The sequence below is a fragment of the Rhineura floridana genome, chromosome 8 (assembly GCF_030035675.1).
Source record: "Rhineura floridana isolate rRhiFlo1 chromosome 8, rRhiFlo1.hap2, whole genome shotgun sequence".
Lineage (NCBI taxonomy): Eukaryota > Metazoa > Chordata > Lepidosauria > Squamata > Rhineuridae > Rhineura > Rhineura floridana.
The window spans coordinates 34,734,959-34,762,798 of record NC_084487.1 but is presented as its reverse complement, the minus strand read 5'-3'; the positions used below and the strand labels follow the sequence as shown (position 1 = coordinate 34,762,798).

The following is a 27,840-nucleotide window of genomic DNA, read 5'->3' as shown; positions in this document are numbered from 1 at the left end:
AGGGGTATTATCTTGTCCTTTTATCTCAGACAGCAAAATGTCCGGAGCCAACCCCGCTGAAGTCCCCTTAATTTCAAAAGGACTTGAACACAACCACCTCTCTCTTTGGATCAGGGCCATTTTATTTCCTAATATATAAAAGCAGACATTAATTTTCACATTTTAACACTATGAATACTAGGCATTTTAAAACGTAATCTTAAGTACAGTCAGTTGAAAGAAAGCCCCACCAAGTTCAGTGGGACTCACTCCAAGGAAGCGGGCATCAAACTGCAGCCTGAGATTCACTTTGAGGCCATCTTTACTCAAACAAATAAAAAGAATGTTGTAGAATTGTAAAGAAGAAACTTCTGTTCCACTTTTTAAAGAAATTACATTTTTCAGAGGTTCTCACTTTAAAAATAAAAGTGGGGAAAGTATTTAAAAATACAAAAGAGCTTTAGAACATAGGTTAAAAGGGGAAATGAAACATGGGATATTGGTAAAAAGTAAAAATACAGTCTCTTTTGACAATGATTGTGCAAATTGCAGCACTGATTCAGCAGTTTCATGTTACTTCAGATTTGGCTGCTCCTGTTTCTCAGCAACAGTTTCTTTAATATCCCCAAATCCGCTTCTGCTATTCTAATCATAAGTGGTCAGATGTTTCCATGTAGTTCTGTTGATATCCTTATTGTAACTCCCTAGAACAAAAAGAAAATGAAAACAACCAATCATCAGCAACTCACTACAAAGTACCGCCTTCACAGGTGTTACGTGATGGACTGACATGTAGACAGAAAAGTGACAAAACATTTGGACAAGCTTTATTTCATTGAGCATGTGAACTGAGGTCCCAATGTTAAATATATTTTAAGTCCAGACAAAGCTAATAAAACTGACTCCCCAATCTTAAAGCAGAGTGCCCGCAATCCAAAGTCCTGCATATATGCATATCTATGGCCAATAGAGGTTTTCAAATGCATCTGTCTACTGCCAGAGCTGGCATCTGAAGGCTGGATATGGACAGCAGGGTTTCAGAGACTTGTGTGTGTCTGAATCAGCAGGGCCTTTTTCCTGTTCAGAATTAACGGCCCAAAATTGCCCCGCTGCTGCTAATTGTGGCAAAGGGTACTGTATGCTGACGACATTACTTTCAGGAGGAATTCGCGACCATGTAGAAATGATGGGAGGACTAGCAGGAGCCTTCTCAGTTATGGCTCTGACTGTGAATTCCTTCCCATTAGAGATATGGCCATCCCCCGCTCAGTGACATCTTTTTATTATCTACTGAAAACACATCTGTTCTGTTTAGCATATGAGAGTTAACAAAATGATTATTGTCTGCTATTTTGTGACTATGGTTCCCTCCAGACATCCTTTTTATTGTGCTAGCATGATGATTTGCACACATGATGCTATCACAGCAGTCATAGGCAATCCTGCTTTCAATACTATTTGTACCTGCAAAGGTTTTAGCTCGGTTACAGTGCTTCATTCCCAATCAGTGCATATCCCATAACTTTCTGCTGAAATCCCATAGCTTTTTATACCACAAAAGTTCTGGTTTATTTTTGTCCCACATTTGTTGCATTACAGTCCTTCTAGAAAGTAATAATGTGGTAGTGTTGCGAAAGCATCACAGAACAAAAAATAGCAGAATAAATTCACCATTAATGCACTGTTACCGAGTCAAGAACATGTTGCAGGATATACCTGCAATAAAACACCAGCCTGCAGGGGCTCTAAGTATTTTACTGATGATGATTATTCTTATGATATTGTGGTTTTAGCGCTGATGTTTTATTTTGTATTTCATTGTCAAGTGTTCACACCCTGAGATCTTTTGTTGAAGGGTATCTACAAACAGTAACTGCAGGTGCAGCAGCAGCAGATGCATTTTTTGGCAGGGAACATGCAAGGGCCCTTGATCCAGATAAGGAGAAATTTCTGAAGCCCAGTCCCATGACTGCATCTTCCTTCAAAATAAAAATGGCAGCATATTTATAACCATGTACAGTTTAGCCATCAGACTCCTAAGTCTTTTGCTCTGAACATAAACCATTTGTTCTATCATACCCACCTGAAAATCTCCAATGAAAGTTAAGAAGAAGAAAACAAAACCAAAGGCTACTATCCATTCGCAGATTGCACTCACAAAATGATACACATAATCCTAATGGAAAGGAGAAATAAAAATAATGGCAAACATTAAACATACTGAAATTGCGGACAGAAGGCAAGTCAGACATGCAGACACTAATTAGCGTATATGCCAGGAATAATGTTTTAAAGAAGACATATTTTTATTTTTGAGAAAACATTTTTTTTTTAAAATAAGCTTTTTAGAGTGACAAGAACCTTTGCAGAACATTTGATACAGAGGTTCACATTTCCTTGTTAATCCCTCTGAAATCTTGAATTATTTTATTCCTCTTTTTTCTCTCTCTGATAATGTACTGCTTTTTTTAAAACCATCTTGTAATATAAGCCACATTTCAAGATGTTCTCTGTGACAATTTACTTTTAAAAAACCCTTTAAGCACAGCTTCCGACTTGCGAAGGAGAACACAACCCACCAGCCATAGTGGTCCACCATGATAAGTTTCCTACATTTGCTACCTGCCCGAGACTCCAAATATAGGGGGCCTATCAAACTTATAACAGACCACAACAGACAGCTAGTGGGCTGCATTTGGCTTTGCAGGTCACAGATCATGCAAGCCTGATTTTACAAAAGGCAAATTTGTAAGTTACAGTGTGGGTGGATGTTGTTGTTTGGGGGGGGGGGAGGAACTCTCTCTCTCTCTCTCTCTCTCTCACACACACACACACACACACACACACACACACTACAGCAAGAGACACACATGGGCCTATCCTGAAACAGAAAATCCAACTACCATGTCCTTTTGGAACAGTTCCTCTTCATTTCACCAAGACTTACACGGGAGCACTTCTCAACAGATGTGCTCCATGGTGAAGTCCGCCTCTCCCACTCTGCTGCTAGTCCCGTGAATGGCCCTCAAAATATGCTGCCTGAAACAGCGGCCTCCCAGTAGGGACAGGGCACCTCAAGAAGCACCAAGTGTATCCTTCCCAAAAGTCATGCATCACACCATAATTCCTTCAGAATGTACACAAACACACACACAATAAAGGAAGCAGATGTCTTTTGTGCTTATCCTTCCCTGTCCCAGTATTGTACATCGAAAACAGCTTGCTGCCTTTGGGCAGTTTCAGTTTAAATGATTTTATGGGTTGTTCAGTGTAAGCTTAACAAGAATCAAAAGATTGTACCAGAGATAGAAGGTCCAATGGGACACAAAATGGAAAAGGTAGGATGTGTTGGCAGCCCATCTATATCATCTGTCTCAAGAAAACAGCCTGGGACCAGGTTACCTGAAGGACTTTGTCCCTTATACTTTGGCCAGATCACTGGGATCATCTGGAGACGCCCTCCTGCATGTCCCACAGTTATCTCATATTCATTCACTTTCCCTGTGAACCAAGGCTTTCGGCATCAGTAATTTGCAATACTGCATCTATTGAAATGAGACAGGCCCTTACAATCCTGAGATTGTGTTGCCTACTGAAAATGTATTTGTTTTGGCAAGTGTTTTTCGAGAATTAATTTGATTCAGACTTGGTCATGTGTTCATTATTTTATGTTTCTATACTTTTAAGATTTTAAAGTGTTATGTTGTTTTAATGATTTTACTGTACACCACCTTGATATTTTTAATGAGCTGGCAGTTTATAAACATGCAAATAAATAAATAAATCCCCTCATACCTCAGGATACAAACAGAGCATAAAAACATATTGCTAAACATAATCATTAAGCATTACTTGCACAGCTCTTGTGACATATTTACCCTCTACAACAAGATGGTATAGCAAGATGCAGCCCCCCGCCCCTTTATTTTGGGAGATTCATAAGGAAAGTGCTCCCTCTTGTGGCACACCACACCTGCAGAAATACTTCCAGAAATTAGGAATTTCCAGGGGGGTAGCTGTGTTAAGTCTGCTGTTGCAGCAAAAACAGAGTGTCTTGTTGTGCTTAATGACTAACACATTTATTATGGCAGACACTTTCAAGGATTAGAGCCCATTTCATCAGATGCATGAAGAAGAGAATGAGGGAGACAGGCAAAGACAACTTTAGGGCCTGCTTCATTCAGCCTATCCCCCATCCCCCAGGCTAATGGATACAGTCAGTCCTGTGGGAAAGAAGAAAAGAGTGAGGCAGGCAGGCAAAGGCAACAATAAGGACCTGCTTCAGTCAGACTGTCCTCTGCCTATCTCACCCTCGGGACCAACTTTACATTATCTGTGTATACATGTGCGTGTTTTGATATTTTAAAATCATAAACTGCCTTTTCTACCTCGGCAGAAAGGCACTATAGAAATGCAATAAAATAAATAAAAGTGTTATCTTCAGTAGGCAGATGTATACATGAGCACATAAGTAGAAATTAGCAGTCAAGCACCATCCTATAATATTTATGAAATCTCCTAAATTTAGTAGATACCCCCTAGGATCATCATTGATTATGAAACCTTCTTCATACCACTTCAAACCCTGTGCTCACCCTCCAGAACTTCACTGTGTAGTTTCTCACCCTTAATTTCTACAGACCTAGGCTGTGAGCACACCAGTTACCTACAGCAAAGCATTTCCATTGGCCACACCTGGAAGGCAAATGGGTTGATCTGCTGATCAGCTGTGAAATCTCTTTGAAGCGGTTTTTTTAAATTGAGTGCTCCCACCAGGTTTTACAGTAAAAAGAGGCTAGGTTTAACTAGCATAGTGTGCCCCCGTTTTCAGAACGGAAAGGTAGAGACGTGCTAGAACAGAACAGTGAGTGTGTGTCTACTCTTAAACTGAAACAAAAAACCCACGGCAGTCAGAAACTCGCTTTCCTTTCAGTCCCACTGCTATTGGAAACCCTAAATCTTGATTAAACACTAGGTTGTGCCAAGAAGTGTGTGTGCAGATATCTACACAAAGTGCTTTGGCCACTCGAACCCCAATGCCAGGAGCCTACTCATAGGAGGGGGAGGAGCATTACCCTTCCCCAAACATGAAGGGGAAAAGTCGGCTTTTTGCTTGCTCCACTTGCTGATCCAAAGGGAGCTTCTGATAGCTCTGGGCACCTGGTGAAATAAGTGAGCAGAATATGGGCAGAGATAAGTAACAGTGTATAAACAATACACTGTGTATAAACAACCATGCCTAAATTGGTTGGAGAAGTAATATATTTATCCCCTGAAAAAGAAAGCTCATTTTGTCCTCAACTGACTTATCACCAATGTTAACTTGCCTAGATGTTCTAATGTTCATCCTCTTAGATTATATTAAAGTCACAAAACAATACAGCAGCTTTTATAACTATGGTTATCAACCTAAATTCATAATAGCTTAATCACATGTATCGTAGCTTGCTGAAGGAACTCTGTGTAGCTTCAAATTCACCAAAATTAAGTTTACTTTGCCTTGATAAAGATAAAAGCACTGAACTACCAACTGAAGTAGTAGAAAGATTACAATTTTTACTTAGTAGGATTTTTACCTTTTCACCTGGATTCCAGTCTATTTTTGTTATGGAAACTAATGAAGCACATGCAATCACTGGAGAAGAAAGGTTAAAAGGAAACAACTTGATGCAATACTTGTACAAATACTACCTTCTCCCTGCAATGCAGGCAAGATATTATTATTCTCATAAAGGAATGGAATAGTCAGTGGGAGCCTACACGCAAACAATCAGAATTCTACAGATAGTTCCAACCACTCGGATACATGGCTAATTTAAGCATTTATCCAGCCATGGTCTTTTGGTGCATGGTCTTGAGAAAGTGCACCAAACAGGAAAGCAGATGAAGTCAGTACTCTGTTTAAATTTTCACATTTTTTTCCCTCTGATCACAGGCTTTTAATTCCTATGTTAAGAGTATTGGTTTATTTTTTTAAAAAAAATGTTTAGTGGTTCTCCAAAATGGTAAGTTGGCAAATCACATGACACTTCAGGAACTTTGATTTCCATCAAATTTCAGGAGCCACACATTGAAGTCTGTCCTCAGAACTATTTTAACACAGATGGTGCATCTGCCGTATTTAACCTGAACTAATAATTCACCTTTCAAGAAGACTGACATTTGTGTTTCAGAAGGGTGCACTTTAGCTTTTCTGAACAGTATTACAATTCAGTATTACTGAATGAATATGTATGTTTCTTTTTAGGATTGGAAGCTCATACTTATCCTGATATTTCTTCTAAAAAAGAGGCAGCTGAAGATAATTCAGAAGACTGATTTATTAATTGTTGTAAAGGCCTTTTTTACATGACCCAATTATTTCTGAGATAATTAGCAAGGAGGTGAATCTATATCCTCACTTTGGCTACAGGAATCGCAGCGATTCTCAGTGTCTTGTAGTTTTGCCCTCATCATTGGTACCTTTAATGTCTAGTTGCTGTGAATTGTGTAACTCCATCCATCCTTGGACAATAATCAATATGAGCAGCGGCCCTTGATTATCCAAGGATTATTTCCTTTGGTTTTCCATGCTTTTCAACTCAACCACGCTTACACACCCTTGATCATACAACCAAATCTTGAGAAGGAAATGAATTCAAATTCATATCTCAGAATCAGTGACCATGTAAACAAGATCCTAACTCCAACTCTCACATTACTTAAGTATTTTGGCTGTAACCTTCAAACCTTGCACTCATATAGTCTGCTTAACCTCAAGGATGAAGAATTTGAGAGTAGCAGAATAAATATTCCTTTATCTACAGTGAAGGTATCACAAATAACTGAATACAATAGGAATGGGAAGTAGCTGTTAAGCTATGTCATTCATGCTTTAAATAGGACAGAGCAATATACTAAAAAGGATACTGGGAATGACAGCTACCCAAGTCATAATAGAGAAGCACAGCCTTATGTGACATGCACATGGAGTGCTCCACTGTGGACGAGACTTATATGAGATGATAGTCTGAAGCACAATGTACAGAGCACCAGAGACAAAAGCAAGAAGAGCTCCTCCATCGTGGACAGCAGGAACTGCAAGCTCCTGAAAAGACAATTGGGAAAATTTTACTTACAGTTGCTGTTACACAAATGCAGACAAAAAGGAGACTGATACTTTAGCAAACATGCAAGGACAGAGTGGATATGTTAATAAAGAGTTTAATTTTGATAAACAATTGATGGCATAGGATTTGGAAGGGTTCAGGTCTTGCATCACACAGAAACATTTCCCCCATATGTTCTATCAAAAACAGAAAAGTAAGCAGCTTTACTTCAAAAGATACCTAGGGGGGAGGTATTCCTACTTCAACAAGTGAGCAGGGATAGTGCAACTACATAGCCTGGAATGGCACTACTGTTATCACCCTTAAGCACAAAGATTGATGATGGGGACCTAGCCAGGGTTGAAGCCTGAAGGGTATGTAGGCGTCAGAATCAGATGTACAGCTTGTGCACTGAATGAGCACATCTGATCACCTAAATATGTCCTGTGCAAAAAGGCCGTTCATATTTTTGTTGCCCAATGCCTAACAACTATTTCCTTAGTTTTTCCTATTTTTGAAAAGGAAGCAATCCTAGTCACTAACACTCAACAGTAATCCTCCCTCACCAGCTGCAATCAACAGGTAGGTAGGCAGGCAGGTGTGTATATGTGTGTGTGTTTGAGAGAGGGAGAGAGAGAGAGAGAGAGAGAGAGAATGAGAAAGGGAGTCACAAAAGCAAAACTTTCCAGGCCTAACTGGAGGAGGTGGTTGTCCTGGAGTGTGAAGCTGGAAAGGAAAGATCAACTTTCCTTTGTCAGGTACAATCATGAGGAACCCTCCCCTCTCCGGCAACAATCAGGCTTGAAAAACACCCTTTATTGGCAATAGAAGACTTCTCCCCCTCCTTAAAGCCCAACTTCACACTTCTTTCAAGGTTAACTGGAGTGCAAATGTGGGGTTTGGGGGTTAACTCTTTCCTCCCCACAGTAACCCCCTGAAATTGCATGCTCCTATTGCTGTTAGTCTTGAAAAAAATCTTCTCCTAGCTGCAATACAATTTTTTTAACCCTAACTGCAGGGGGGGGGGCAGGGTGCTCTCAGAGGCACCAAGGAAGGCCTTGGTGGGCACATGTGCACCTGTGGGTGCCAGGTTGGTGATCCTAATCTAAATCATTAAACTGGTCCCAACAAGTTGCTAGAAAAATGCAACTTGAGGAATGGCATCCTGTTCCTCTAAGTTGTTGGGCCTTCATTTGCTTGCATGATTTCAGAGCTATCAGGGCACTGGAGAGGTATTTGACAAGACCACATACCTCACCTGTCTATTTTTCCTATTTGTGCAATAAAGCTAATTTAAGTTTCTAGTGTAGTCTTGGTTTGCACATTTTAGAAATCCTAACAATTGTAGGGTCATATTCGCACAATACATGTAAAGCACATGGCTTCCCCAAAGAATCCTGGGAATTGTAGCTCTGTGAGGGGTAAACTATAGTTCCCGGGATTCTTTGAGAGAAGGCATGTGCTTTAAAAATGTGCTTGTACTGTGAAGGGGATACATTTCTCAAATAGAATCCTGGCCATTCTCACAAAACTGTGATTAAGAGAGCCCTTTGGGCAAAACCACAGCAAATAAACGTGTATGAGTGTAGTCTTATTAACTTCAAATCATGTTCAAATATGTCCATGGCTGTTACACTCTGTTTCTTCCATGCAGCTATATCCTTTCATCTCTATTTGATTTACTGAAAAGTCAACTATGTTTATGTCATTGTTCGCAACAGAGTTTATACAAATAGTTCATACTTTTGCAGCTGGAAACAGCCCAACAGAAAACACAATTTTACAGCTTATTAACTCCTGCCCTACCTAAATGTTAACCCAATTCAATTTTATTTTGCCCTCTTCATGACCCCTTCTAAATGGTTCCCACCACTCTAATAAATAAGCTTTCTTGGTTTGAAGTCTTGATTTCAATAAAAAAATTAAAAATTATATTGAATCATTTGTCTAATTAGTAGAACAAGGAATTACTGATACCTTGAGCTTGCTCAGGTCCCAACCTGAATAGCACTACATGAGGCAATCACCAGTTGCTATGAGTTAGCTTGTGGAACACAGAGGACTGGGGTGGAAAAGAACTGTTGAAGGAAAAGGTGGCCATGGGACACCTCGCATTCTAGTAAAATGCACTGCTTTTCAGATAAGTTCTGTTTTTAAGAGATGAGCCCAAGCTAGTAACCACGTCAACATAGTTACACAGAGAAACACAAATTGCTGTCTGCTTTGAGGAAATTATTTCAGAAGTACAGGATGCTGCATGACATTCCACTCAGTTCACCCCTCCTTACGGAACAGATTTCAAATGGATTTCTCATAGCACATTTGCAGAAGCCATTGCTAAGAACATAGTGATGACAGAGTAATTAATTCTGAGGGACTATTGTTCCTCACACTGGGGTTCAAGTTGTGCCCAGCAGAAGAGATTGAAATCATGAAACTTAGATGTGTTGTGCATTCCTGTTCTCAGAATCTTCCATATGGCACCAGTAAAGGCAATACCACATAGAAGAGCAATGAGACCTTGTTCTCCAAATGTTTATTTTATACAACCAAGACATTACTCTCTGCAGAATAGCCATGGCTTTGTATTAAGATTCTGGCTTCAGAACCAGAGGATGCGATTTTGATTCTTATTTGCTAGATGACCTTGAACAACCAGATTAACCTTGCTTGCCTTCTGCATCTGTACATGAAACTAATGACCTCTTTCAGTCTTCTCTTTATGCTATAGGTTCTTGCAAAGTCTAAGGTGCCGACATGGCTTCTAAACACATAAAAGAAAATGTTGCAATGGTGTGGATGTTAAGGAACATTTGACTTGTGCATGTGCTGATTCCATACAGCTGTGCATTAATTACCATGGAATAGCATAAATCTAGCAATATGATTCACATGTTTTACAAAAATAATCAATGGAATTTTTTCTTTGCTTAGGAGCTAACTACCACTTTCAACACAAGAATCTATTCAACCTGTTCTGGAGGAGGTTGCACTCCGGTGCTCATTAACCCAACATTGTCACAAGGGCACAGGTAGGCTCTGTGGCCTGGAGTGCAAATAAACCAACTGTGGCTTTATCTAGACTTACTTGTATTCTTGCTACAGTTATCGATGCTCTGCTAACCTCTTGTTTCTGTAATGTGTCATACATGGGGTTGCTTTGAATCGTCTGGAAACTTCAGTTAGTCCCAAACTGGGCTGCAAGACTGCTAAAATGCCTCAATGGTGTGGGGTCAAGTTAGCTGAAGGACATATAGCTATTTGGATCGTAAGATCACCTTCAGAGGCCCTTCTTCAGATGTCCCTACCCTGGCCTTTTGATACCTGAGAAGTGTGTTTTCAGGACCCACCCTATTCCTGAGATTGTAATTTGTTTTAATTGATTTTGATGTTGAATTTTAAACTATTGGAACCTGCCCTGGGGCCTGCTGGTGAAGGGCGGGTAATAAATTTAGCAACAACAATGTATGGCAGGTGCCACTTCTCGGTGGTAGTACCCAGGTGTGGAATATGCTCCCCAGAGAGGCTCACTTCTGTTCTTTGTACTCTTTTCAGTAACAGGAGAAGACTTATTTTATTCTCTCATGCTTTTAAATGTTTTGGAACTTACATTGTTTTTAAAAATCTGCTTGTGTTACTTGCAACACTTGTACTGATTAATTTTATTGATTGATTGATTCTTATTTACGGACATAGACCAAACGGAACGTATAAAAATATACAAATGCACAACAATACTTAAAAGAAGCATTAAACATAATCACTCTTGTGAGATACCCTCTTACTGCACATTAAAACAATAAAATTAAAATATTAAAATTAAAAGAATTGATTAATCATTACTTTTCAACAATCAATAGCTGCTGCAAAACAGCTGGCTACTTTTACTGTGACCTGGGGGTTCCGGTCAGACAACAAATACTCTAAGTAAAATAAATCCTATCTACCTGGGATTTTTATTAAAATCAGAGTAATAAAAATAACTCTAAAATCATGGTAAAAGGAACAATAAAACAACACGTACTGAATGATTAATTTTATTATCTGCTGCTCACTTACTTTTAAGCTGTTTTTGTATTTTTATGGTTTTGGATTTTATTTCAACACTTTCAGTTACATTTTAGTAAGCTGCCTAGAGAATTGAGGCTATGGGGTGGCACATAAATATAAACAAACAGAAGCGGAACCTCTTTACATAGTCTACATTGCAGTGTGCTGTCCTCAACGCATATTCCTGGCTACATACTCTCAAGCTTCTCATGATCCTGTTTCATTGGAAGCTATCTTTTAAAAATCACTCTTCTAGTTTTCACACATATTAATTCATTCCTGTTTGTATCCTATCTAAGCCCCCAAAATTGGGATATTGATCACAATATCCTTCTGGATTGCTTGTCGAGAGTGGTGGTGGGCAGCACTGTTTGATGGTAATTCCATTCCTACCTCTCAGGCAGGTTATGGGGAAAACTGTCCACTCCATTCAATAGGAGTTTTTCTGCAGAGAGCTACAAAGTTCCATCTTGTCTCTAAAGTTATTTAACTTCTACATTATGCCACTGGAGGAGGCTGCAAACCTTTATGGGTCCACTGGCCAAATCCCTATCAGGATCTGCCTTGCAGGTCAGACTGGACCCACTTGTCAATCACATGGCATCATTATGACATCACATGATTGACAGGTGGATTGGACTGCCCATCTATCAAAACCTCTTGTTCTTCACTTTCAAGTCTCCAAGACTGGAGACTTAAAGGGAAAGGGGGAGACTTGCAAAAGCCTCTTTCAAGTCACAGTCTTAAAAGGAGAGCTTGGGGATACTTGGAAAAGGCTTTCAGACAGCCCTCGCTCTCCTGTTTGAGCAAACAAGAGCGCAGGAGCTGTCTTAAAGCCTTTGCAAAAGCTTGCATGCAAGCTGCTTCAAAGGGGGCTTTTGCACAAGGCTTTAATCCCTGCTCAACTGATGAGCAGGGATTAAATCCTGCTGCTTGGCTGAGCACTCTTGTTCCCTGCTGGGAACAGGATCACACAACTAAGGCAGAATTAAACCCTGTCCTCGCCCATCAGCTGACATCACTAATGATAGCAGCTCATGGGCAGATAGGTGTGATATGGGGAAAATGGCCTCAGGAGCCAAATAGACTCCCCTGAAGGGCCATGACTGGCCCAGAGACCAGAGGTTTCCCATTCCTGATTCAGAGGTCAGTGTCATCAATCATCAGTATGAGGATGACATCCAGTTGTCTTTTTGTAAAACGACAGTGAGATGCTGGAGTCTCTGAACAGGTATCAGGACTCAGTAATGAGCTGGAGATGGGCTAATAATATGAAGTTAATTCCATCAGCATCCATCTTATCCGACTGTCAGGTCTATAAAAAATTGTTTCTGAAATGCTTTCTCTCATATCCACCTTGTGCTATTAGATCTCAAAAAGAATCCTTTTTGAGAGCACTACAACTTTTGTGTGGTTCAGTAGATAGTGACTATCTGTCATAGTGATGTACTTCTGGAATTATCTGCCCTGCAAAGCTTGAATGGCCACGATGAGCCTGTCATTTAGAAAACTGAGAAATACTCTTTAGGAGGACTTTGACTTCAGGATGAGAGTCACAATTTTCTAGGGACTAGCCTTTGAATGAATGAGATATATAATTATAATATGATATTCTTAATTACTTGTAGGACAATTGAAGAAGAAACAGAACATCAATTTAAGAAAGACAGACAGAAAGGTAAAATTGTTTGGACCTACCTGAAAGCTTGCAACGATGCCCATTCCAATACAACCCATCAATCCAACAAATAGTGCCAATAAATTTAAACAGGGGGAAACAAAATGTGTCACTTCATTTTGCTCCTTTATAATTAAGTATCTTGTATACATTGTAACTGCACCTTTAAAAAATGCAAAACAAAAGTTTTGTTTAGAAATTGGACTAAATGCAAACCATCCAGCACAGAACTTGATTAGATCCTGACAACAGAGGGAAGAACTTACCCTCCCTCACCCTATTCAGCTAATGAATATGCCACAAAGCTCTTCTGTGTAACACAGTGAGCAAAAGATGGTGGACTCAAATAATGGTTTTTTCAGCTCCGAACATTCTGTCCCACTCTAGGATGACCCAGGAACAGAGCCCAGAGCAGGGTTCTGTAAATGAAGAGGCAGAGTTATGCAGAACTGATTCTCAAATTATTGGGACCACTTGGAGTGGTAGCTAAACCTGCTCCCTACCCATATGATGCTCTCACATGCACCCCTTTAATTACTTCCATATGCAAAAACTGTTGTTATTCTACCCTGTGGGAAAATATAAATTGCCCTGATTCATTAAAAGTTGCATATTCCACATGTATTTCCAAACAAAACCATAGTGGCTAACAAAAAGATTAAACCAAACCACAATGCTGGCTAAAACAATGGAAATGGAAATGGACTGACTTCAAGTCGATTCCGACTTATGGTAACTCTATGAATAGAGTTTTCATGGTAAGCGGTATTCAGAGGGGGTTTACCATTGCCTTCCTCTGAGGCTGAGAGGCAGTGACTGGCCCAAGGTCACCCAGTGAGCTTCATGGCTGTGTGGGGATTTGAACCCTGGTCTCCCAGGTCGTAGTCCAACACCTTAACCACTACACCACACTGGTTCTTATATGACAAAAACTACCTGTTAAAAGGCTGCATACCCTTGACCTCTTTTTGATTTGGTTGGCAATAAGAGGCCAGCATTGATAGCCAAAAAAAATCCCTTCAAGGAAGCATTTTTGAGTGCTTGGTGCAATGTATAGTTCTAACCTTAATTATGGTAGATCCACATTTAAAGTGCAAATTCCCAGCGCCCTTAACAACCTACAGTTCCCATGACACTTTGGGGGCATGTCATATGCTTTAAATGTGCACTGGATGTGCTTTAAATGTATGTTGTGAAAGAGACAGTGCTTGGTCTTCACCCTTCTCTAACCCCTCTCCTCTTGGAGCTCAGATCTCTCCTGCCTACGTATCAATATAGTCATTTCTTGAAGATTTATCACAGAAAGTCTTCTTCCCTTTACAGTTTCTCGCAATGCCCAGTATAGGAAACTATCCTGAATTAAAATACATAAAGCTAACATGGTTAAAATTCACTTTAAGAGTATTGGATTTGGGCTCACTTCTAGTGGCCAATACCACATCAGTTGAGAGGAGGGAGGATATGCAGAATTTTGCATGGTTTTATCTGAATGAAAATATGTGCTGGGTTTACAGGCAATCATCTTTACCCAACCAAGATTCTGGCTGAGGCAGACTAGAAATTTCAATTAAAAATAAATATGTAGAAACACACACACTTACCTAGGAATGCTGAAATGTTAATCATAAATCCAAATATACCACTTTCTGGAGGTTTTGCTCCTGTATCACTAAAAAAAATCAAAACAAAAATATTAATTTTAATATACAAGGAATAAAGTTAAATCTAATTGAATTAATAACTATAATTACTTTTGCGGCATTTTTACTAGGAAGGTTGATTAAATAACATGTTAATGTCCATGCTCCTTTGAAAAAAAGCAAAACCAGCTTTGCTGCTCTAGTCAGAGAAACTCTAGCATTCCAACGTTCCATTGAAATCAGTGAAACATGCCTAAAAACTGCGTAACAACTAACCTAGTCCCATTGATTTCAAGTAGACTTATCACCTGATCTGTATGCTTAGGTTTGCAGTCTGATTCTATGTGTATGTATTTGGAATTAAGTTCAATTTTGTTCAACTAAACTTACTTCCAAGAAAGGCTGCTCTGATGCACATTATTAAACTTCAATGGAATACTCCCAGTAATTTTGAGGTGCATTTATTCTTCTTAATGAGCCCCTTTTTATTTATTTGAATTTCTGGAATCTGGGCATAGTAACTCATTTTTCTCTTTGTTTCTAAATTTACTGTTGTAGATTTTTAAAAATTGCTTAACTTTATCAGGTCCTAATCCAGATATATGAATGTGCCCATTCAAACAAGCGGGCTGCCCCTATGTCTTGGGCATAGCTAGCTACCCATTGCTAACTCCATCGTTTTGATACTTATCAATTGTTAATGGGAAAAGACTGAAAGAGAACTCTGAATTGTCTCCCACTCCTCCAAAGACCAAGGCTTGTAAACACACTAGCTGACAGATCAAAGTGTTTCCGTTAGCCACACCTGGAGGGGGAACAAGTTGATCTGCCAATCAGTTGTGAAATCTTTTTGAAGCTGAATTAAAAAAAACTGCACTCAAGCTGCTCTCACCAGGTTTTACAGTAAAAGGGGGCAGGGTTTGACTAGCGTTGTGTGCCCCCATTTTCAGAAAAGAGAGGTGGAGATGCACTAGAACCAGCAGAACATTGAATCTGTTTCTACCCATAGTTGCATTGCTGTCAAAACTGACAACGCCAAATTGCCACTTGGGACTTCATTTATATTTCCCAGTCCATTGCTAGAAACTATATGTTTAATCCCTAGTCCCTGAAGCAGATATCCAAATCTGGAAACATGTACACTGCATCCTTATGAATGCAAGTTTCCTAATTTAGCAGGAGATATGGAAGTCGAAATCAGCTTGAATGTGTGCATTGCTCTTACTGGATCTGTACACAAATCTTCATACAGCACTCTGCAGTTTACTTTTATCTTTCTTCACTCACAAACCATCCTATAGAAGTAGGTTGGCTGGGAGATAGTGGGCTTATTATTCACACCCAAAGTTGAACAAAGTATGGTCAATTGCTAAGCAAGCCAACTTCAAAAGAAGCTGGCTTGTTTAACTAACTGTTGTTTGTTTTAAAAGACATGGTAAGCAGAGTTTCTTTGAAACTGAAAGTAAACTTGGCAGAAGTTTACTTCCTGGTTGTGAAGGAAGAGGAGAGGTGTGATCATAGAAGCCCAGTGATTTGCTGTAGTCTGCTTTGGAAGATGACAGAAAGATAAAACTTGATATTTTTTTAAACATTTCAAATATCCATGTTCTTTCCCAGCAGAAACTGTATAACCACTATACAAAAAATTGTCATAGAAAAAGTTGCTCTCTCCAAGCTTGGCATGCAAATTTAAGTGGTCATTTGAACTTGGTTCTCCCATCTTCACACCAAACTCTGCGATACTGTTCACTGCAAACATTAGTAAACAATGAAATTTCATTACAGACTGCAACCCTGTCTCCATGACCAACCTATGTATAATCCAAGATATCCACAGTCACATCTCCTAATATTACTTAATATTTGAAGTAATATTTTTACTTAAAAGTAGCCACATGGAACACTGAAACTGATGAGAGTAGCAGTATTGTGAGGAGTTTAATCCTTACCCACTCTGTGCTTTTTTACTAATCTGATCATACATTGCAACAAGGAAGCTGCCTTATACTGAGTCAGACCATTGGTCCATCCAGCTCACTATTGTCTCCACTGACTGGCAGCAGCTCTCAAGTTTTTCAGACAGGGGTCTCCTCCAGCCCTACCTGGAGATGCTATGGATTGAACCTGGGACCTTCCACATGCAAAGTAGATGCTCTAATACTGAGGCTAAAGGCACACTAGTCGCTTCTGAAGCATTGAGAATGGTTTTTCTGGCTGTATTCTGAAGCAGTACTGGCCTTGGCTGGACACACCTCCCTTCCCCACTGGCGACTTCAGACCTTTCAGGAACGTCCATAGCAAAGCATTGGGCAAATCACTGTCTTTGACTGGAGCCTACAGGAGGGGCAACAACTCATTGGAGCTGATCTGACCAAGTTTCAGAATAAAACCGCTAGTCATAGCGTTGTGTGCCCCCATTTTCAGAAAACAGAGGTGGAGACATTCTGGAACCAGCACAACAGTAAGTGTGTTCTCCATCCAGAGTCAGATGGCAGAAAAGGGTTAATGGCACTTCTCCTATGATTGCAAATCCGGTCCAATTGGTTCTGCCCATGGCTGCTCTTTAGTAAAAATGAAAACAGATCCAATCACAGATCTCCCATGTCACGTGAGGTTTGGCCAAAGTAAGAAAGTACTATTTTTGTCATCCATCAATTGGATTCCCCATACTAATTTCATTTAGACACCTTTTAGTAACATCATTACTTTACTTTAATCGGAATGATTAAAAAAGATGTTAGTTACTTATATTATAAATAGGCTGTATGCAACTTTGTGAACAGTAGAAAACTCGTGTCCCAAGTGACCCACTTGTGACAAATCTGAAGTACTTTTTCAGGTAGAGACTGGCCTATACTACCTAAATAGTATACTGAACTGCAATCACTTCAAAGTCTTTGAAGAGCATTAGGTAAGATGAAAATGGAATCTACATGTGACCAATGCATAATTTTTTTTGAACACTTAATGATTTAAGAGCATCATAAATTTTTAAAAGTGCATTGAATATCATTCATTTCTATTTATTCCTTTAAAATGGGTTGTATTTAAGAACTACAGAATTTGGAAGAAAATTATTAAACACACATTTATAATATGGCTGCATTTTAATTTCACTATTAATTGTCCATAAATGAAAATATAACCAGGAAAAAAAACATCACCATACATTTGACTTGTAAGAAAACAGGTAACCAATCAAGGACACTCCAGTTCTTTTTCTTCTTTCAGTCTACAAATCACTAATACATGTGTATTAGTTAGTCTAGTAAAAGTTTTGTGGGCTAGTAACTTTTATGTTCTTGTTTTACTAGATTGAACAATATCAAAAGGGATGGATATGACACAGCCAAAAGATGTCCTACTGATTTCATGGAAGAAAGTTAAGCACATGCTTAACTCTCTGTTGAAATGAATAGTTTAAATGTGATTAACTTAAACTGGGTTGCACCCTTTGTTTTATATGAGTTCTAAAGAAAAGAATATTGACAATATAAACACTTCAGAAATTCTTGAACTGGCTCAAATGAATGTGCTTCTCATACTGGGAAAAACCAATATTTAACATATACACAGTTTTGAAGAAAAGCCAAACGTTTTGTACAAGCCATACAATTTCTATCCAGGGAAAGCCCAGGTTGTTACAGAGATGGGGCAGCTGAAGACAAGAAGGCATTTATGTCCTTGTTAGAAGTTAGTATGTTCTGAAAGATGTTCCATCCAGACAACTGTGCCAAGAATTTCAAAGAGCTCCCTCTTATCATATAGCATCATGAATGCCCATGTTGTAGATTTGGGAACCTGGAAAAAATGTTTTTTTAAACACCAATTTAAACCCACATACTAAAAAGGACAATTTGGTGACAAGAAGTTACTCAAAATAGAGATGGGTATGCGTTTCCATAATTGTTTCTATCCATTCAGCAACTATGGAAAGATCAATCCTGATATGATCACCAACCCCCAGAAGTTACTATTTGGTCCAGTAGAAAAGCATACAGGGCATGCATGCTGTGCTTATGTGTTTTTTCCAAGTGGGGCAAATGGTGGCGGTGATGGTGGTGGTGGAAAGGTTAATCCCCACCCGCTGTACTGTGGTTCCAGTCCTGATCAGGTCCCCTGTGACTGATATTTGAAAATGTTTTTAAGAGGTTCATTCAAAATATTCATTTTCAAACCTAGTTTGAGGAGTGTGTCAATAAACCTGTTGGTATCAGATTCACTCTTGTTAATGGCAACAGTGCATACATTTAAATACTAATTTTATTTTTATTTATTATTATTGATTTATTACATTTATACCCCACCTTTCTTTTTTTTATGAAACCCAAGGCAGCTTACATATGTTTCCCAGACGGTCTCCCATCCAGGCACTGACCAGACCTGACCCTGCTTAACTTCAGCAGGGAGGTGGCCTTATGTGCTTTCAGACCTGTCCTAATTACACTGAGCTGTACTTTCAAGATTTTAGAAATGAAAGTAGTGTCACTCTTGTGTACATGTAACACCCCTATATTCCCATACTATGGAACACAGCCTAAGTATCTCCTCCAACACATACACCATCATGCCTTGCTGAAGGCTGACCTAGGTCAGCTATACATTGTATTAATTTAGGAAGTTGCCTTATAATGACTATTGTCTCAGTATTGTCTACACCAGGGGTGATGAACCACGGGCTGGGTCTAGCCCCTCAAGCATTTTTATACCTCATCAATTTTGCCTGCAGTGCAGCAACATCTGTAGCAGCAGCAGTGAAACTTAAAAATTCACTGAGCACCCTGAAAATGGGAAAGAGCACTTTCATCTGCTCCATTGTTTTGGGAGTGCTCAGCCATTGCCAGCACTTGGGAAACAATGAAGTAGTACTTCCTCTTGCTGAGTGCTCAGATGTTTCCTAACTGTTGGTGATAATCAGAGTGCTCAGCAAAGAAAAGAGAGTTTCTCAGAGGTTCAAATGTCTCTTGAACTTGTAACAGACTTCCTGTATACAGGTACCAAGCAATGTCAATCAATCATGGACTGCATTCAAGTCGATCCCGACTTATGGAAACCCTATGAAGCGGGATTCAGAGGTGGTTTACCACTGCCTTCCTCTGAGGCTGAGAGGCAGTGACTGGCCCAAGGTCACCCAGCGAGCTTCATGGCTGTGTGGGGATTCGAATCCTGGTCTGCCAGGTCGAAGTCCAACACTCTAACCACTATGCCACACTGGTTCTCTACCAAGCAATAGGCTTGTATATTTTAAACAAATAAAGAGGGGGCTCTCTCTGTGTGCGCTGTGCATCTGTATGACAGAGAAAGAAGTTTACACTACTGGCTGAGGATCTCCAGGGTTTCATACAAGAGCCTTTCTGAGCAGTACTTGGACATGCCAAGGATGGCACCTGGGATCTTTTATATGCAAAGCATATGCTCTACCACTCAATTACAACTCTATAAATTTGAATAAATAATTCAAACTATTTATTCTGCAGTAGTCTGACCAGCACCCATTCCTGACATACACAGATGAATTAAATGGGATAGCAGATGCAAGAGAAGTTCCTCTGCACACACCAACAGCATTTTAAAAAGGCATTCCCAAAGGTAAAATAAAGTCCGACAGTAGTAATAAGGAAATAAAACCTAAAGTGTTTTGATCGTGCGTTTGGGGATAATTTAACTATTTCAAAATAATTAAACATTTCAGTATCTTGCTGCTTTGAAATGTGTATTCTCTAGAATGATACCCCATTGTAGAATTAATGAAGAACCCTAATTACCAAGATCAAATTCAATCATATACTTCTCATTCTTAAAAACTGCCTACTTATATTAATATCTTCTCAGAGTTACTTATCATTTTTGTTCAAAGACATATTCTGTAGAGATGTGCAAGTAATTAGTTTCGTCTGCTTTTTGCAGCAGCCAGACCCATCCAAATGTTCCCAAATTTCAGAATACATCTCCCTTGGATTATGCATTTCTTCAGATTTTGCAATGCAGTTTTGGCGGGCAAAAAGCGCCCACAAAAATATGTATTTTATGTAAAATGTGCATTCATAATGTATATTTTACTAATGAATGCATTGACTAATATTCTAAAATGTGTATTTTATCATAAAAAGGGCACACAAAATGCATATAATGAGAAGCAATGAGACAGAATGGACTTTTGACTGAGTGCCAGAGAGACTGAAATGGGACAGAACTAGCGTCTCAGCCCATCTCTAACTGTGTGCTTCAGATACAGATAATCCCAAACCAAAGCAAAACACTTTGGACAGATTCAGGGCTTATCTGAGCCAAGTAGGATCTCTTCAAAGTGCCCCAAATGGAAGCACTATGGATATTCAGATGTTTAAACTGGATTTCTCCCCACACTTGCCATATAAGAAAAATGGCAGGATGGGGAAAAGAGCTGTTTTGTGACTAACAGGTCTAGTTTCTAATAATGGTGCTTTAGGGAGTGGATGTTGAAGTAATATATCACCTTATTTTGTCTGCTCTATGCACTTTGCTAGTGCTACTTGCTTAGAAAATGCTGGACCTTCAGGACCTTCTATCTCTATGCCACATGTCCATACATGCATTCCTGTCATATCAGGAGCACGCATTTTCTGTGATTTTTTGTGCCGATTGAACAAAACACAAGACAATCTCCATGCCCTCAGCCTTCTCAAATGTTGCTGATTACTTTTCTACAGACATCTCCATGATACATGTCATTTTGATAATAAAATTAATTAATAAATAAAATTAATTTTTAATGTCAACTGAACATATGTGTATTTTACTCTCTCAATCCTAGCATGGTAGGGAAGAGATACAATGGAACAAATAAGGAATTTTTGTGCCTTCATGTGCTTATATACTGGCTGGTTGGGCACATCAGCCATAAAGTCAACTGACCAAGGCTAGTGGAGTCACAGCAGATACTCCTGGGTTTCTGAAGTCAGCATGGTCATGAGAAGAGAAGAAAAAGAGTCTGCACAGTTTTCTGAAAAAATTATAGGAAAAAATAGGCAATGCCCTTAGGTTTGGAAGCGTGCATTCTAGGCTTTAGGCGTGTTGTCAAGGGGCCTTGCCACACAGCCTAAAACCCAAATCAAACCTTCCATCAAGTATGAAATGCACTGAGCAGCATTTTTCAAACTGTGCTTCATGGAACCCTGGGGTTTCGCAAAGCAGTCCAAGGGGGTTCCCTGACAAAAAATGTTGTAATAGCAGACAAGCACACACAACGTGTGATTTCCATTGACTTGCAGCCATGGGGATTAAATACACTACTCAAGCAAGTGACCTGAAAATCCCTGCCAGTTACTGAGAGGGAGAGGGGCAAGGCAGCCGGAAGCTTGATGTGGTGCAGGTGCAGCGGTGGAGCCAATCCACTGCTCCCTTTTGGTAACTGGCAATGACAACATAGCAAAGCCAGGAAAGCAACCCGCCCTGCCCCACCACTACGGAGCTAAACGTGCTGTTCAAGCACTTGCCATGGGAATCCCTCCTCCCAGTCTTAGCACCTTCAACTGAGCTGCAGCCAGGTGACAAGGGTTAAATATGGTGCTTTTTTAATGCTGATGGAGATAAAAACCCTTTCTGTTAAGAGCCAAAGCCTTAAAGGTGACAAACAAAACAAAGGCTTCTCCCATCAGAAAAGATAAAGAGAACTACAGCAAAGTTTTTCAAAGACTCAGTTGCTGGTTTGAAAAGTTGCCACTCTGGCAGGCTCTCCCCTGCTTGCTCTCCCAATAATCAACTCCTTCACTCCCCATTTTTTAAAAAAATAGAAGATTTTACTGCAAGGATTCCACTGAAGTTTTGCTTAAACCACTGGAATAGAGGAAAACCCACATCTGCATATGATTCCAAGTCCTTCTCCCTCTTTCTCTGTCATCTCACCTACTATAAGTAGCACAGTAATCACTGGTGCCCAGCATCCAAGATTCTTTCTCCCACTGGAGACTTATAGCAGGGCTAGTTTCCTTAGCAGCAGAATGACAACCACTGCACCAGAGGAATACAAAGTTATTTCCCTTACCCTTAAGTGAGTTTAAGTACACCCTTTTAACACACAATAAGTAGGGTTGCCTTTTTTCCTGACAAAGGATCTGTGGTTTTCATGCGGCAGGACAGGAAGAAAGTCAAGTGGTGCCTTGGGGCACAGATAAAAGATTGAAAAAGCTTCTGCTTCCCTCACCACTGTGCTAAAGTGAGCCAACGCCAAGCATCCTGTGCAACATATTTGGCTGAGTCCTACACATGTTTAAGCCCTACTGAATTCAATGAGACTTGCGATGAATTCAATAGGACTTCCTTCGAAGTACACATTGCAAGGATTGCACTGTTGCTCCCTGTTGCCTGTACCTCAGTTTGCAATCCATTATTCTAAGTATACTTACCAGAAAGTATTTCTTATAGAAATCAGTGGGACTTACTTCTAAACAAATGGGATGCAAGTTGGAAGTCTTCTGTTGGTTGGTTGGTTTTTTATTGCATTTATATCCCACCTTTTCTCTAAAGTGGTGTACATACTTCTCCCCTTCCCTCTTTAATCCCCACAACAATCATGTGAGGTAGGTTGCGCTAAGAGGCAGTGACTGGCCCAGGGTCACCCAGTGAGCTTTGTGGCTGAGTGGGGATTCGAACTCTGGTCTCCCAAGTCTTAGTCCTCTAGCCATTACACCACTCTTAATAGGAAATGCACATAGGATCTAGCTATTATGTATTTGGGCTGCAGTTATATGCACATTTACTCAGTGTCTTAGCTCTGGGTAAATGTTACTGTCACAATATGCTGTTAATTACAGGCTTCTCCAGACAAGCAATTTACTGAGCATTCATCCTGATTTGCTTGCACAAGACTTAAGTTAAACGATGTCCAGTCTATTGAGCATTAATTCTGTTTAGCTTGTGGGAAAGTTATTAGACAATGAGCATTCACCCTGATTTCCTCATCACTTTCCTAATCACAAAAAGTATGAAAAGTGGGTTTGTTGTGCCAGGGCAATAGAGTGCTTTAATCCACTTTAATTGCACAAACCAAAATTTCTGGTATGAGCCTGAATCCCTCCTTCAAAATACCAAATCTGGAGGCAGCCCAGACTATCCAACCAGCGATTTCAACAGCAATCAGCATTCCGTTAAAGTTGCAATCTTAAACACACTTAATGGAGAGTTTAAATCCCATTGAAATCAGTGCAGCTTACTTCTGAGTAAACTTCCTTAACTAAAGTGTATGTGTGCTTAAGATTGCATCCTCAAACTCTGAAATACAACCCCTTAGGCCCAGCCTACACATACAGCAGAATGTGGTTAAGTTGACTATAACACTTGATACCACAGCTGGAAGACACTACTCTTGTACACTCTCCTCCACAGTTTTTGAAAACAAACACCCTCCAAGTCATGAATAAGCACATAAAGATTATAACCCAGCCTTTCCTAGATGTCCCGCTTCCCCCCTTGCTATGACTTTTTCATATGATGGGATTATTGACTGATATGATGTACCACCCCCAGTTTGAAGTGGTGCAATCTACTCCCCTCAAAACTACCACCAAGTTCCCACCTCCTTCTGGGCCAATTTATAGACTCAACAAAGTCAAATGGCCTTTTTTTACCCTGGACTGTACCGCTTAAAGCGGGAGGTGGAAAGCTGCATGTCCAAATACTCCCCCATGGCCTAAAACTCCCTGCTTCTAGAAAGCTAGGATATTGAGGGGAAGCTTTCATCTTTTCTTAAACAGGCTAATTTTCGGTATGCAGGGAGCTGTCCCAACTCTCAAGAGGGATGCATTCAGACATAACATCCACGCCTGCTGTGAAGAAAATCTTTACTACTTGTCTGGTAAACGAGTGATCTGATGCAGTGGTGCCCCGCTGCATGCGAAGACCAGGCAACCTTCTACAACGGGTCCGCACCCTGTCCCCACTCCTCCAACAGAGGGCGCCGTCTTCCTTACAGCAGGGGCTTCATCACTCTCACCTTATGTACGGGAAGAGCGGCTCCACATGGCCGTAGAGGACGGCGATCACGTAGGAGATGATGAAGGAAGCCGAAGACCAGACGACCAGCAGCGTGGGGATGAAGGCCGCTCCTGGCGTGAAGCAGGGCATTCTGTGCCACCAGCGGCTGCGGCGGCGGCCCCTAGGGATCAGCGGCTGCCTCTCCCGGCCGGCGGGCATGGAGGCCGAGAGGCCACGCGGGCTCACAGAAGCTATTAACCGCTACGCGAGTGAAGTCACAAAGCGCCTGAAGTCACAACACTTTAATTAGGGGGCCGAGACTAGCGGCGCGCTTAGCCTTTTGCCCCTCACATCTCGAAACAAAACAAAACGCTGTACCCCTTGTTCGGCCCGTAGACGAGAACCCCGCCACATACACGCGCGGCTCTCGTCTGCTGCAGTTCAGTTGGCCCCTTTTGGAAAGAGGAGGCCACCGAAGTCTCGCTCGTTTCCTCCCACACACCTGCGGAAAGTTAGCTCACACACCGAGAGTAGGAAGTGTTTCTGCCTTCAGATAGCGCAAGGACAAGCACACTGACGCGACCTGACTTTCCCTCACAAACTAAATGCTGTCCTTTTCAGACCCCGAGCGATTCCACTCGGCGTTCACAGTTCCGTCCGTCCACTTCCCCCACAGACGACTCCCCGCAGCCCCGTGCAAAACTTTCTCACGCACAAAGAGTTTGATTGGCGAAGCTCTTCAGAGGAACTCGCGCTAGTAGGCTCGGTTGTTTGCCCTCTCACAGTGTTTAAGAGCCAATCTTTACCCCTGGTTAAAGTTCACAGACACCGCCGACCTAAGCTGAAAGTCTTGCACAAATTAAATTCAATGAAACAATCTCTCCTTCAGCCAGGCAAAAAAAGGAACTTTTCAGAGCTCGGCTCACGACAACCCAGGGCAGGGAATTTCCTCCACCCTTTGCTGAGATGGCTCAGGGGTATTGTGAAATTCTGTAAAATATGCACACCACTTCCCTCCCTCTCGAATTCATCACCCGGGGCGAGCAAGAGAAAAACATCCCGCCTCACTCCATCTGGAAAAGAGGCAGACTATCCTTTCACTTTCGTTTCTGTACTTCTTTGTGCACCCCCCCTCCTCTTTCCGTAAAAATGCAAAAACCACAATAATTCCTGGTTAGCAGAGGGGCTCTGAATTATGAGTCACAACCCTGGCAGAAAAGGATGATGATGATCCAGAAAGCCCAACTGTTTCTCAACAGGCTTCCATCTGGGTCTGGCCTAATGAATGGACAATAATAATAATAATAATAATAGGCAGTGTGCTGTAATGGTTAGAGTGTTGGACTATGACCTGGAAGACCAGGGTTGGAATTCCCACACAGCCGTGAAGCTCACTGGGTGATCTTGGGCCAGTCACTGCCTCTCAGCCTTACAGAAAGGCTATGGTAAACCACCTCTGAATACTGCTTACCATGAAAACCCTATTCATAGGGTCGACATAAGTCGGAATCGACTTGAAGGCAGACAATTTCCAATAACAATAACAATAACAATAATAATAATAAATTTTCCTATAAACAGTAACATAACAGTAAAAAACAACTAAGCACCAAATAAAGCATTTTAATGTTTGAAAATATTATATCCATCAAAGTTTACAAAAATGCTCATTCTCTGTGTGGGTAGTTGTCTTGCGATTTCCAAATAGCTGCCTTAAGAATATCAGGTAGGGGTAACATCTGCGGCACAAGGTCGATGTGGTTTGTCTAATCCAGTAAAAGCTTGCAAAGTCCAATCAAGATGAAATGTTCATATGATTTCCGCACCTCACACACTGCACCCCAACAAGTCACATACACAGGTAATTGATTTAAGTGGAGTGGGGAGAAACTCAGGAGAGCTTGATCTGAGGAGAAATTGAATGTTTCAGGTATTTTTCTTCATTTAGGATGAACCCTTGCCTTCATTTTACCCCCTTTAGGCAGACGTGTAAGATTGTGGGGAAATAGCCACTTCAGTTTGCTTGCTTGCTTGTTTTAATGTTTAATAACAAGAAGTCTTGCAAAAGACTTCAAGAGAAACTCCCTGTTAGAGCAGTAGGACAATGGAACCAATGACTAGAGAGGTGGTGGGCTCTCCAACACTGGAGGCTTTCAAGAGGCAGCTGGACAGCCACCTGTCAGATATGTTTTAACTTGGATTCCTGCACTGAGGAGGGGGTTGGACTCGATGGCCTTATTGGCCCTTCCAACTCTGATTCTATGACTGCAATGTTTGCCTGCATGTGGACAATGTGTGAAAATCCTCTCAATATCCAATGAAGCCTCGAGAGGGAGGGAAGCGTGGTGTGCTTATGTTACAGAATTTCACAATACCCCTGAACCATCTCAGCAAAGGGTGGAGGAAATTTCTTGTGCTGGGTTGTCATGAGCCGAGCTCTGAAACACATCATCATCATCATTATCAGTTTCATTTATCAGTCGCTTTATACAATACAAAGCATCTCAAAGTGACTTGACAAAATAAAATAAAATACATACAAACAGTTTAAAGCCAGAACAAATTTAAAATAATTACTATTCAAAATCCATAAAAGGCATTATGACTTCTAATACCCCAACTGTCACCAAATCTCCTGTACAAAACAAGAATCTCACTTTAAAGATTAAGCACAGCAAGAAGTCTGGAGGAGACATATCACAGGAATAAAGCATCATTTGTCTCATATCCAGTGTTGTTCAACAGTGTAAATCCCACTTCTTCTTCTGCACTTTCTATCCCTCTCCATTCACTTGGTTTCTGTGTACCTCGGTTTCTCTCTCCAGTCACCCTTCTCTTTGTGGCAAATACAAAGCAATGCCTTCGTTACTCACACATACCTCTGACACAAACCTCCAACTCTCCCCTCCTCTTTCACTCTTCACTCCCAAGCCCACCTTTCTTGGGTGGCATCTTAACGTGCACTGCACTGCTGCTCTCAGAAACCACCAGCGCTGCAGAAACACAACACACACACACACACACACCCCGGAATGCAGCTGGCATACATTACAAGCTTATCAGAGAGTTTCTCTGCAGTGAGATCTAAACCTTCCATGTTCTCAGTCATAGCAGGTGATGGCAGAATGCACTGGAACCTGACTGAAATCAACAAGGTCAACAAAATATGTCAGCAAGAACACAATACATGGCAACTCAACAGCACCATTCTTGCCATGTGTGTGTGTGTGTGTGTGTGTGTGTGTGTGAGAGAGAGAGAGAGAGAGAGAGAGAGAGAGATCTTTCCCTCTCATTTTTTGTATCTGGAGAGAAGACTATGTTATGGTCAATTTCAGGTACTTCAAGGAGAGTCTCTGCTGCAGTCTTGCACAAACCTCTGTATTAGAAAATTAAAAGGCTGATATATGTCCTGTAAACATGTCTGCAGCATGTAACAATCAGTGGAGAAAGGCAT

The 27,840-nt window shown here is 40.7% G+C and overlaps 1 protein-coding gene across 1 annotated transcript; it reads right to left on the bottom strand.

The window, feature by feature from the left end:
• Positions 1–98: 98 nt before the first annotated feature.
• DRAM1 (DNA damage regulated autophagy modulator 1) lies at positions 99–25,384 on the bottom strand. The gene is made up of 7 exons (XM_061638858.1): positions 24,406–25,384; positions 14,397–14,464; positions 12,816–12,958; positions 6,889–7,066; positions 5,556–5,614; positions 2,063–2,155; positions 99–683 (listed from the first exon to the last, which is right to left on the bottom strand). Exons 1-7 carry the CDS (start codon positions 24,603–24,605, stop codon positions 639–641), a joined length of 786 nt encoding a protein of 261 aa, XP_061494842.1. The 5' UTR covers positions 24,606–25,384; the 3' UTR covers positions 99–638.
• Between the last annotated feature and the right edge of the window lie 2,456 nt (positions 25,385–27,840).